Consider the following 13146-nt stretch of genomic DNA (forward strand, 5'->3'; position numbering starts at 1 on the left):
GCCTCTAAACTTAAAATGCCTATATCTCGGCTCCCAGGTGAGCTAGAAAGCTCGTTTTTGAACAGAAATGACTGGAAACTTCTGAAGAGCTAAATACTTTTAAACAACATGAGAAACTCCAGGAAAGATATTTCCAATGTTTCGTTTTTTGTTGAAATTTTTCATTTTGATGAATTATGCATAATCAAAAAGATTTTGTAATTTCACACATTTCTAAAAAAGAATCAGCTCTCTAGCTCATCCAGAAACCGAGTTACAGCCATTTGAAGTTTAGAAGAGACGCAGACAGTCAGAGTGTCTCGTTGTCTGCGTCTCTCGCCTCCTAAACTTTAAATGGCTATATCTCGAATCCTACAAGAGCTAGAAAGGTGATTCTTCGACAGAAATTCGTAGAATTTTCGATAATTTTCAAGTTTTTATCAAACTTCTCACCTCCTAAACTTCAAATGCGCGTATCCGGTCTTCTAGAAGAGCTAGAAAACTGGTTTTTGAACAGAAATGACTGAAAACTTCTGGAAATTTATTTTTGAACCTTTCTCTTCAGGTAGCTCGATTCATTTGTGCTATAATTGTGGTCATATCGTGGATGTCTGAGTATCATTCAACAGAAGAGGCCAATAAAGCAGCTAAAGAAGGCGAGGATCCGTATGAGTGGATTTCCCGTGCGTTTTTTATTTTCGAAAAATTTGTCATTAAAGCGCATTTTCTCTATTCAGACCGAAAAGCGATTCTGCTCGCGTTCGCCGGAATCTACATCAAAATTTTCATCTCACAACTTTTTATTCTCAATCGGTAAGAAAAAAGTCCAATGAAGCGAATTTGCTACTTTTTTATTTCAGATACTATTCCCACGCCGCCGAAACGGAACGTGAAGCGAAAGAAAGAGAAATCGACATGGAGTTTTAGCCAAATTTTCAGAAAAATCGATTTTTGTCTCGTGGAATCAATTTTTTTGCTTAAAAAATATTATTTTCTGCATATTTCATTAAAATCTGGTCCTGAAAATGATAAATGTGAATATTGACGCTTATAAAAAGGATATTGAGTCTTCATGGTGAATTTTTAAATGATTTGATTGGGCGGGAATTTGAAATTTTGAATTTTTTTTTGAATTTCTGAATTTCAGATTTCCTGAACTTTTGAACTTCTGAGTTTAGGAATTTCTGATTTTCTGAGTTTAGGAATTTCTGATTTTCTGGATTTCTGAAATTTGTATTTCTGAATTTCGGAACTTCTGAATTTTCGAATTTCTGAATTTCAGATTTTCTGAATTTCAGAATTTCGGAACTTCTGAATTTTCGAATTTCTGAATTTCAGAATTTTAGAATTTCTGAATTTCTGACATTTCAGTTTTTCAAGATTTCTGATTTTTTTTTCAAATTAAGAATTTTTAAACGTCTTGGTATTTCAGAAATTCTGAATTATATTTGCTGAAAAAAATTGTTTTTCTATAATTTTTTTTGTCTGAAAATTTCAGATTTTTTCTTTTTCCAGGTTATACAAAATCGGGAAATTTTCAATCGATAATTGGATTGCAATCCTTATCACTATCGTTTGTCTGATTGTGGCTCGTGCGCTCTTCAATAATGTCATTTTTCCGTATTATTTCGAAGAATTTAGTAATTATGCAAGTACGCTCTAGCGAGAATTACTAAAAATTAAATTTAGAAAAATTATATCGACTCGAAAATACGCTGAAGAACATGAAAGAGGTGCTAGAAGAGGATTATTCGGACTTGTGGCACGAGCAAGAGTTTTGTTTGGCATTCTTGGCGGTAAGTGCGCCCTACTGGGCACTTGGCGGCAAAATTGATTTTTTTTTTTGCAATTTTTATTGTATTTTTCGTCAAAAAAAAGCAATCGCGCGCCACCGCACACTGAAATTCTGGCGCCAATTTCAAAAATTTTCAGCTCCAAGACGAACATCAACGTCTCGTCCGTCTGGCGAAATCGAATTCCGACGGAGAGAATCCAAGGCGTTTTCATTGGGCGAATCGATATGCGAAAATTCGAATCAAATAAAAAAAACTTTCTTTTTTTTATGATGAGCAATTAATAAACGAACATTTGTGACTAGAATTTGCATTAGAGCGAATTTGCAAAAACATGAAAAAGAAATGCTGAGCTGGAAAAACGTCATACACGTGGCTTTTCGAAAAAAAAAACCTTGTTGTTCAGCGGAGCGCGTTTGCGACAGTTTTTTATCGATTTTCTTCATTTTTCTAGGAAATTAACCTAAAAATCGATAACAATTTTTTGTTTTTTTTTCAAAAATTTCAAAAAGCAAGCGCGCTCCACTGAACAAATAGCTTGTGGTTCGAATTTTGAGCGGCTGGAAAGCGCGAAAAATGGAAATTCTCCAAAAATCGGAGAAAACAAAAAAGGGGGCGGAGTCTGGGGGCGACGGATAAGGCGAGATATCCTGAGATGGGGTGAGACAGAAAGAAACAGAAAAAAAAATCGATGAAAAAAGGTCATGAAGCTCGAAGGAAAAGTTGAAACGGAACGGAGGGAGAACAAGTGCGCTCTATTGAGATATTTATATACAAAAAAAGAGTTAGAGTCATCAGTTTTTAAAAGACACCGTAATTCTTGGTGGTTTGTGCAACCCGTTTCAAGTCATTTGCCAGCTCGTCGACCTCTCGCGGGTCCACACGATGACCGTGATCGGATCGGGTCACTGATCGGATTGAGCGAGTCGATTTGGTCTGGAAAGAAATATTTGAAACATTTCAAGTGGATCAGTGAAAAAATCAAGCTTCTAGCTCATCTAGAAGCCGAGATATGGGCATTTGAAGTTCTGAGGTAAGAGACGCAGACAACGAGACACTCTAACTGTCTGCGTCTCTTCAAACTTCAAACGCCCATATCTCGGCTCTCAGATGTCCCAGAAACTTGACTTTGGACTAGAAATGTTTAGCAATTTCAGAGCTAAATGTTTTCGAACAAAATATCAAAATTTTGTGTCTCTGAAAATTTTCGAAAATCTGGAAATCAAGTATTGTAATTTGCGATTTTCGAGAAATTCCAAAAACCCCACATTTTAATTTTTTCAAAAACCTAAAGCTTTTAAAATTTCACACATTTCTAGATCAAAATCATTTTTTTCTAGGACCAATAGGATCCGAGATATGGTCGTTTCAGATTTTTAGAGACGCAGACAGTCAGAGTGTCTCGTTGTCTGCGTCTCTCGAAACTTCAAACGTCCATATCTCGGCTCCCAGGTGTTCTAGAAATGTGATTTTTAAACCAAAACGTCAAGAAAATGTATCTCTACCATAATTTTAAACCTTAGACCTACCCTCTGCATGCTATTATACTCGGAAGTAGGCCGTGTTGGTGGTCTATTCTGTGACGTTGTCGGTCTTTCTCCAGTCAGCCACTCGTGCTTCATGGCCGATGAAGCGCTAAGCCGTTCTGCTGAATTTGTCTCCAAAAGAGAGTCCACAAACTGTTTGGCCAATTCGGAGCCAGACCAGAACTGCAAATGGAAAATTCGCAAGTGCGCTCTAATGAGAATTTTGTGGTTCTGACTCTAAAAAAACATTTTTTTTTGAAGTCTCGCTCTAATGGGAATTCAAGAACACTTGAAAGTTAAAACTATCGTAAACCGTCTATTAGAGTGCCGCTTAACTTTAAGCCAATTTATCTCGGTTCCTGTTATAGCTATCAAAAAGTGGTCAACTGATAAAATATTTGTATTTTTATGATAAGCATTTTAACAGTTGACAATTTTTGAAATCTTTTACAGGAAATGAGATATTTGAGCTCAAAGTTATGTTTACGGTATTCCAAGACTAGATCAGTTAAGACCCCCAAAAAAAAAGTTCCACAAAAACCGCCGTTACCTGTGGATAATAAACGTAATTAGCCGTAATAATATGTGTATACAGTCGACTTCTGCAATCATCATCGAACGGCATGATTCCGGACATTAGGATATAGGCAATTACACCCACGGCCCACATGTCGACCTGTAAATTGGTGGAAATTATGAATCACTGATACGTTTATTTAAAAATTCTAGTAATTTCTGGAATTCGCTATCTTCCAGTTCAAAAATCATGTTTCTAGCATCACTGAATGCAGAAATATAGCTATTTGAAGTTTAGTAGGGTAGAGACGCAGACAACGAGACACTCTATCTGTCTGCGTCTCTTCTAAACTTCAAATGGATGTAGCTCGGTTTCTGGATGAGCTAGAGAAGTGATTTTTAGACAAAAATATTCAGTTTTCGTCAGTTTTTCAAATAATTGATTTATTTTTTTGACAAGTATTTGAATTTGCAAGTTTTGAAAAATTTCGAAAACCGAAGTTTTGATATTCTCTTCAAAAACATTTATCTCGAAAATTTCCAAACATTTCTAGCCAAAAATCAGTTCTCTACGACCACTAAAAGCCGAGATATGGGCATTTGAAGTTTAGTAGGGTAGAGACGCAGACAACGAGACACTCTAACTGTCTGCGTCTCTCCAAACTTGAAGATGCCGTATCTCGACTGTCAGAAGTCCTAGAAACTTGGTTCTTTTTTTAAGAGCTTTTTGGCATATATAATTTTTATCATTTGATCAAATTTTTGTTGCAAAAAATGTACAACTAACCTTCTGTGTGTACGGTACTCTCAACAAGAGCTCCGGTGCAATATATTCCGGTGTTCCACACGTTTCTGTCATCGTCTCATTTGGTTTCGTTGCTTGATACGCTAGTCCAAAGTCTGTGATTAGAAGACGTGCCTCCGGTCGAGCGTCCGAGTATAACAAGTTTTCTGGTTTCAGATCTGAAAAATGTTTTCTTGGGATTTTCATTTTTTGCAAATAAAGTTCCGAATTTCTCATAGTTCTGTCCAAAAACCACGCGTCTAGCTCATCTCGAAGCTGGGATTTGGGCTTTTGAAGTTGGAGAGAGACGCAGACAACGAGACACTCTAGCTGTCTGCGTCTCTTTCAAAACTTCAAACGACCATATCTCAGCTTCTAGATGAGCTAGAAACTTGAGTTTAAGACCAAAATGTTGGGGATTTTCTGTAATTTTTTACATTTACAGTAATCTTTCCAGAATACTGAAACTTCTTACCTCTATGAGTAACCCGAATGGAATGTAGATATGTCAAACCGGTCAACAACATTTTCAACGCATTTCTCGCTTCTTCTTCCGAATATCGTCCTTTCGCAACGACCCGATCATACATCTCACCGCCGGATGCCATTTGCATAACTATGAATAGTTTCGACGAGGATTTGAAGACCTGGAAGAATTAAAAGTTCAAATGTTTGAAGATTTTTAAAACATCTCATAACACTCGAAGTTACCCATTCTTCAGTTCGAAAGCCATTTTTCTAGCTCTCCTAGAAACTGAGAAAAGTCACTTGAAATTTTGAGGGGAGAGACGGAGACAACGAGACACTCTGACTGTCTGCGTCTCTCACCTCAAAACTTCAAATACCTGTATCTCGACTTGTAGATGAGCTAAAGAAGTGATTTTTAGACGGAAATGTGTGAAATTTCAAGTTCTACGGGAACTTTAATGATTGGGAAAACTAAAGAATTTTAAAAAATTATTTTTGAGTTTTCAATTGTTTTGTTTTGAAAAAGTTAGCAAAAATAAAAAGTGCCTAAAATTGTAAACATTTATGTAAAAAATCAGTTTTCTAGCTTGTCTGAGAGCCGAGATATAGTCAATTTGAGTTTTGAAGTGATATACGCAGACAACGAGGCACTCTAACTGTCTGCGTCACTCCAAATTTGGAGATGTCGTATCACAGCTTCTAGATGAGCTAGAATACTTTGAACATTCAGTTTTCGTTAATTTTTCAAAAAATCTATTCTTATTGACAAGATTTTAATTGTTGAAATTTTCCAAACCACCCAATTTTGACATTTTGTTCAAAAACAATTAGCTCTGAAACTTCTACGCATTTCTAGCCAAAAATCAGTTCTCTACGACCACTAGAAGCCGAGATATGGGCATTTGAAGTTTAGGAGGTGATAGACGCAGACAACGAGACACTCTAACTGTCTGCGTCTCCTCATACTTTGAGAGGCCGTATCTCGGCTTCTAGTAAACCTAGAGAAGTGTATTTTAGTTAGAAATGTGTAGAAATTTCATAGCTAAACGTTTTTGAACAAAATATCAAAATTTGGATTTTCTAGAAATTTTTGAAAATCGCGAGTTGAGGATATTTTTGAAAAAAAAAACAACTATATAAACATTTTTGGTCAATTTTCGAGCTTTCTGTAATTTTTGTTAAAAAAATAAACATCTCACCTCTTCCAGCCGAATAACAAATGGATGTGACATTCGACTCAATATATTCAACTCATTATTCACTGCTCCACAGTCTCCATTCACCACTTTCACCGCATAATATTTCCTGGTGACTCTGTGTTGAACTCGCAGCACTTGTGAGAAACTTCCTTTTCCGACCACTGCCAAAACTTCGTATTTACAAACGAGACGACTGTCGAAACGCATTGCTGGACGATCACGAAGAACCGCACACTCACCAAGTGGCATTTCACCACCGTGCTGAAAATAAGCCTTAAAATGAGAAAGCTTGATGATTCTGAATATTTCAGCACATAAATAGTTTGATTTTTATCCTTTTTTTCAATTTCCCGTATTTAAAATTTGATAAGTTAATCATATTCAGAATGCTCTTAAAATTTCACACATTTCTAAAAAAGAACCAAATCTCTAGGACCACTGGGAGCTGATATATTGCCACTTTAAGTTTTTAGAGACGCAGACAGTTAGAGTGCGTCGTTGTCTGCGTCTCTCGCCTTCGAATGCTCATATCTCGGCCCTCTGGTGCTTTTTGAACCAAAATTTTTGATTCGAATTTTTCGATTTTTCAGTGAAGACTTTAAAAAATCTGAATTTCAAAAATCTTTCGAAAATCTCACTACATTCCAAAAATAAACTTAGTCAAAAAAAAATTTAAATCTAAAATTTCTACACATTTCTAGCAAAAAAAACCACTTTTCTAGGACCACTGGGAGTCGATATACGGACTTTTGAAATGTTGAGAGACGCAGACAGTCAGAGTGTCTCGTTGTCTGCGTCTCTCGGCTCCTAAACTTTAAATGGCTATATCTCGAATCCTACAAGAGCTAGAAAGGTGATTCTTCGACAGAAATTCGTAGAATTTTCGATATTTTTCAAATTTTTATCAAACTTCTAAAATTTCAAAGATTTCTCACCGGTGGCGGACATGTCTGTGCTAGAGCATGTGGATCGATATGTGCCTTATGGAATAAATTCGAAAAAAAGCTGGTTCCCGATGAGCCGACGGTCGAACCGCTCTGCTTTTGAGAGCAGTTGCCCATTTGGTGTTTTGGCTGAAAATAATTCGAAATTTAGAGATTTGGCGGGAAATTGAAAATTTGAAACAAAATCAAGAATTTTCAAAAGAAGAAATTTTGGAAGATTGATGTCAAAAAACAAACTACAAGGACAACAATTGATGGGTCCCAAGGGGAAAATTTTAGACAAAAAATGGGCAAAAATGAGGAAAGGTGACATTTTCGGAAAAAAATGAAAATCCAAGAATATACAAGAAAATCAAAAATTCGGGATTTCCAAATTTCCAAAATCATCTGAAATTTTGGACTCCTTGAATTTTCAAAAAAAAAATCGACAATTAATAAAATTGAAATTCCTAAAAGTTAAAAAAATTCAGATTTTCAAAAAATTGTAAATTCAACATCTTCTACTGTTCCCCTACAAGTCTTCTTCTGTATACCAAACCCCAAGAGAGACAATAGAGGATGAAGAGACGCAGAGAAAGAAAGAAAATAGGGTGTGGTTTTTTCTCCAGGAAATAGTATAGAAACCAGAGAGGATTAGAGAGATTGAGAGAAAGGGAGTGGAACCATGGCCACTCCCAAAAAAAGTGAATTCTGAAGATGAATCGACGAATTTTTCACGCATTTTTGCGTTTTTACGATCGAGAGAGAGAGAGAGAGAGAGAGAGAGAGGGGCGCAAAGAAAGGTCAGAAGGAAGTAAAATGAAAAATTAAAAATGTGGGTGGATTGGCTATAGGTAGGTGGGTCATAAAATATTTATGAACGGTCTGAGTTTTTTGAGTTTTTTTAAACCTTTTCCTCTAAAGTTAGCGATTTCCTAATCATTTCCCATCACTAATCACTGTTCTAGCTCATCTACAAGTCAAGGTATATCTTTTCAGCTTATTCCTTTTTTTGGAACTTTTTTAATTTTATGAATTCTGAATTTTGATAAATTTTATATCATCAGAAGGCTCTTGAAATATCACACATTTCTAAAAAAGAATCACTTTTCTAGACCCCCTTGGAGCCCAGATATGGACATTTGAAGTTTCGAGAGACGCAGACAACGAGACACTGTGACTGTCTGCGTCTCTTCAAAACTTCAAATGGTTGTATCTCGGCTTCTAGGTAAGTTAGAAAATTGATTCTTTTTTAGAAATGTGTAAAATTTTAAGAGCTTTTCAATGATGTAGAATTTATCAAGTTCATCGTATGTGAAATTATGAAAAAAGGTTTTCCTAGAATAGAGAGGAAACAAGGAAAAATAAGACATTGAATACGAAAAAAGTAAATTTTCAAAATCCTTGCGTCTCTTTCTCTCTCTCTAAACTCTTTTGAATTCAAAGAGCTCCTCCACTTAGTTTTTTCAAATGGACACAACAGAGTAGCTCATTCAACATTTCCCAGACAATCGTTTAAAAGGAATTATTGGGGTCTTTTGAACTTGGCAAATGAGAATGAGAATTGGAGAAAAAAGAGGAGAGATTTTGAATTTTTGACTTATTTGAAAAAGCTAGGAACACACTAAAAAGAGGCAAATGTTTATAGTTTTCTTTTTTTAAATAAATTTTAGAATTCTTCAAAAATCTCAAATGTGACAAATCTCTTCTCTTTTCTTACGCACTAAGTTGTGAAGTTTCAAATTTCCACATGAAAGTTCATCTCTCATACAACAGAAAATGTGTGATTTTTGATTTAGTGTGATTTTTAAACTCGTTTTTCTTAATTTTCAGCATCTGAACTTTAATGTATTATATATTATCAGAAAGTCCTAAAAATTTCACACATTTTTGAAAAAGAACCAAATTTCTAGTACCACTGGGAGCCGAGATATGAGCTTTTGAAGCTTAGGGGAGACGCAGACAGTTGGAGTGTGTCGTTGTCTGCGTCTCTCACCTTCAAATTTAAATGGCCATATCTCGGCTTCTAGAGGAGCTGAACTAGTGATTTTTAGCTAGAAAGGTGTAGAAATTTTAGAGCTACATTTTTTTTGAAAAGATGGAAAAGTTTGGATTTTTGGAAAATTTCAAAAAACGCAAATTTAAAAAAAAGAAAAAATAACGAAAAATCGAAAAAAACTGAATAATTCTGTCCGAAAATCACTTTTCTACGACCACTAGGAGCTGAGATATCGGCTTTTGAAGTTTAGGAGAGACGCAGACGGTTAGAGTGTCTCGTTGTCTGCGTCTCTCCTAATAGTAACTTCAAATGGTCATATCTCGGCTCTAAGGAAGTCTAGAAAAGTGAATTTTTTAGAAATCTGTGAAGTTTCAAGAGCTTTCTGATGACAGACAATTTATCAAAATTCAGATTTTCAAAAACTTAAAAAATCTCAATAAAGGGAAAAGTCTGAGAACGCCCATATCTCGGCATCTAGATGAGCTAGAATTAGTGATAGGAAATGATCAGGAAATCACTAATTTTTAGTATCTGGAAATTCAAAAAAACCTCCTAAACTTTAAATGGTCATATCTCGGCTTTTTGCTGATCTAGACTAGTCATTTGTGAACTAGGTAGAGTCATTTAAGTTAAAAAATCCGATAATTCCAAAATTAAAAAAAAATCAAAAATGGAATTTCTGAGTTCGCAACACTTTTCCTCTCTTATCTTCTTCCTATTTATGGTCGTTCCTACGAGTGACCCCACTTTTCTATTTTTAGCACAAAATTATTATTATCACCGAAAAAAAATCACCAAAAATAGCAAAATAATGTTTTGTGATAAAAACTTCCATTATATAATTTTTGGACGATTGTAAAAAAATTATAAATAGTTTTTTTTTCGTAGAGAAAGTTAGAAAATTCGCTCTATTGAGAATCCAAAAAAAACACGCATTTCCCCTAAAAATCAGCAAATTCGCTCTACAGTGAATCCCACAAAAATAGGGAAAATAAAGTGTGTCCAATGTGATTTTTGAGTAGCAACAAGGTGTGTTGGGACAAGGGAAAAAAGTATCCGTCGATCTCTTAGCCCCCCCCCCCCCCTCCCGTTTTCTCAAAAATGACGTATTTTCCCCGACGAAGAGCACTTAAAAATAGAACTGTAGAGTACGGAACAAATTTTGAAGGATTTGCAGAAAGAGCGAGAGAAATAGAGAGAAACTCCAAGACAGAATTTTCCGAATTTTTCGGAATTTTTAGATCAGAATCAACGTTTTTAGGGCCACTGGAAACCAGGCGTTTTCTGACTTTTCCCTTTTTGGGATTTTTCGAAACTTTCAATTTTAGATTTATGATAAAATTGTACATCATCAGAAAGCTCTACAAATTTGACACATTTCTAGAAAAGAATCACTTTTCTAGGTCATCTAGAAGCTAAGATATAGCCATTTGAAGTTTAGAAGAGACGCAGGCAGTCAGAGAGTCTCGTTGCCTGTGTCTCCAACTTCAAAAGGTTATATCTCGGTCCTAGCAAAGTGATTTTTGTATAGAAGCACTCAGTTTTTGTCGATTTTTGAAAGGATTGATATTTTAGTTTTCGATTTGAAAAAATTTTCAGAAAACGAATTTTTGATATTATGTTCGAAAACATTTAGCTCTGCAATTGCTTTTGCTATTTCGTTCCTTTAAATTTCTAGCCAAAAATCAGTTCTCTAGCTCATCTAGAAGTCGAGATACAGTCCTTAGAAGTTTTGAAGAGACGCAGACAGTCAGAGTGTCTCGTTGTCTGCATCTCATCAAATTTCAAATGTCCATATCTCGGCTCCAAGGGGGTCTAGAAAAGTGATTTTCTTTTAGAAATTTGTGAAATTTAAAGAGCTTTCTGATAACATACAATTTATCAAAATTCTGAATTTCGAAAATTTTAAAAATCCCAAAAAAGACTAGTCTGAAAACGCCTATATCTCGGCTTCTAGATGAGATGAGCTAGAACAGTGATTAGCGGGGTGGGAAATTATTAGGAAATCACCAATTTTCATTATTCGAGAAAAATGTAAAAAAAAGGTTACTGTCTATTCAAAATAATCGCGCGGGTGAATGACTAAAAAACGTGTAGAGAGTGTCCAAACCTGTAAAGGCGCTGTAGAGACGCAGGGTTTTTTACTCGTTCACCCGCGCGATTATTTTGAATAGACAATATATTTCGGTTCCTAGTGGTCCTATAAACGTGATTTTTGGCTAGAAATGTGAAAGATTTTTAGAGCTTTATGTTTTAGAAACAAAATAGCAAAAATTTGGGGTTTTTGAAAATTTCAAAAATCGCAGATCTAAACAATAATCAGAAAAGCAGGTTCTTTGAAAAATCAACATAAACTGAATATTTCTATCAAAAAATCTTTTCTCTAGGACCACTATGAGCCGAGATATGGACATTTGAAGTTTTGAGGTGAGAGACGCAGAGAGTCAGAAAGTCTCGTTGTCTGCGTCTCTCCATTCAAAGCTTCAAACGGTTATATCTCGGTTCCTAGTAGTCCTAGAAACGTTATTTTCGGCAAGAAATGTAAAGAATTTTTAGAGTCTTATGTTCCGAAAACAAAATAGCAACAATTGTTAAATTTTCAAAAATCGAGACAAACATTTTCGAAGAATTTAATCAGTTTTCGAAAATCAACATAAACTGAATACTTCTATCCAAATACTTCTATTCAAAAATCAGTTCTCTACGACCACTAGAAGCCGAGATATGGACATTTGAAGTTTTGAGGGGAGAGACGCAGACGGTTAGAGTGTCTCGTTGTCTGCGTCTCTCACCTCCTAAACTTTGAATAGAAATGTGTGATATCTTAAAAGCTTTACAAGTTTAGGTTTTTGAACAAAATATCAAAATGTAGGATTCTTGGAATTTCTCGGAAATCGCAAAGTGCGATACTTGATTTTCAGATTTTTCAAAAAAAAGTTTACTAAAAAAAAGAAAACTTCGAACCGCAAAGATACCTGGAAGCTGTAAAAATTCAAGATTTTAAAAAAGAGCAAATCCGCTCTAATGAGAATTTTATGAAAAAAACAGAAAAATGGGACAATTTAGCTTATTTTACGATGCAAAGGGACAAAAAACCTAAAAAAAAAAGATAATTTCGTTAGCTTTATGGAATCTTTGCAACATTCAACAAGACAAGAAAGACCTAGCAAAAAGTGTAAAAACTTTCTCTTCTCTTCTTGTGGGATAATAATGTTAAACCCCTTAAACATCATCATCATCGCCTCTTATATGTTTAAAACACAACAATTAGCTGCCAAATGAATTTAATGGACTACCTCTACCCTCTCTCTCTCTCTCTCTCTCTCTCTCTCTCCCCGAAAGTACAAACGAAGAGAAACTTGTTTGATTAGAAGGAAGAAACGGTAGAACAGACAAAAAAAGAGCTCCAAACTCAAACAGATCACTTTTTTAGAGAGAAAAGAGCACATGTTTTCTGCTGCTCTACTGCGGAGGAGGGGGATTCTCAAGATGTTCCGAAACTGACTAATTTTCCCTACTTTTTTGTTGAAGATCACTTACATACATCACTCTCTATGTCCTCGTCACTATGACAAAAAATAGTGACGACTTATTTTTTGGGGGAAAACTAGATAGGTCTGCAAAAATTGTGTAAGCGATTCGATTCTTCAAAATCCTATTTTCTCGGGGTTTCCGACTTTCAAATAGATAAATTCTACATCATCTGAAATCTCTTGAAATTTCACACATTTCTGAAAAATAATCAAAATTGTAGGACTCCTGGGAGCCGAGATATGTGTGTTTCAACGAGTGATTTTAGGCTAGAAATGTGTAGAAATTTTAGAGCTTTATTTTTTGAAAAGATGTCACAGTTTGGATTTTTGGAAATTTTCGTTTTCAGTTCCAAATTTATTTTTTCGAAAGCGTTTAAAATTTCACACATTTCTGAAAAATAATCAAAATTGTAAGACTCCTGGGAG

The 13146-nt window shown here is 35.2% G+C and overlaps 3 protein-coding genes across 3 annotated transcripts in view; 2 read left to right on the forward strand and 1 right to left on the reverse strand.

Annotated features, from left to right (window-relative positions):
• The window catches only part of CBG22086, a gene marked incomplete at both ends in the record, with an annotated part of 2202 nt that extends 1296 nt beyond the window's left edge, over positions 1-906 (forward strand). The window contains 3 exons of the mRNA XM_045241587.1: positions 549-662; positions 717-792; positions 840-906. Coding sequence (XP_045097475.1) covers positions 549-662; positions 717-792; positions 840-906 — 257 coding nt within the window. The remainder of the gene's footprint in view (positions 1-548; positions 663-716; positions 793-839) is intronic.
• Positions 907-1703: 797 nt separating this feature from the next.
• CBG22087 lies at positions 1704-2022 on the forward strand (the record flags this gene model as incomplete). Its single annotated transcript, XM_002638823.1, has 2 exons — positions 1704-1775; positions 1912-2022. 2 exons carry the CDS (start codon positions 1704-1706, stop codon positions 2020-2022), a joined length of 183 nt encoding a protein of 60 aa, XP_002638869.1.
• Positions 2023-2573: 551 nt separating this feature from the next.
• CBG22088 lies at positions 2574-7326 on the reverse strand (the record flags this gene model as incomplete). The annotated part of the gene is made up of 7 exons (XM_002638824.1): positions 2574-2708; positions 3302-3481; positions 3849-3974; positions 4602-4777; positions 5074-5245; positions 6266-6526; positions 7201-7326. The coding sequence occupies 7 exons, from the start codon at positions 7324-7326 to the stop codon at positions 2574-2576; spliced, it is 1176 nt and encodes a 391-aa protein (XP_002638870.1).
• Positions 7327-13146: the final 5820 nt, after the last annotated feature.

This window comes from Caenorhabditis briggsae, assembly GCF_000004555.2.
Source record: "Caenorhabditis briggsae complete genome, chrI, whole genome shotgun sequence".
NCBI lineage: Eukaryota > Metazoa > Nematoda > Chromadorea > Rhabditida > Rhabditidae > Caenorhabditis > Caenorhabditis briggsae.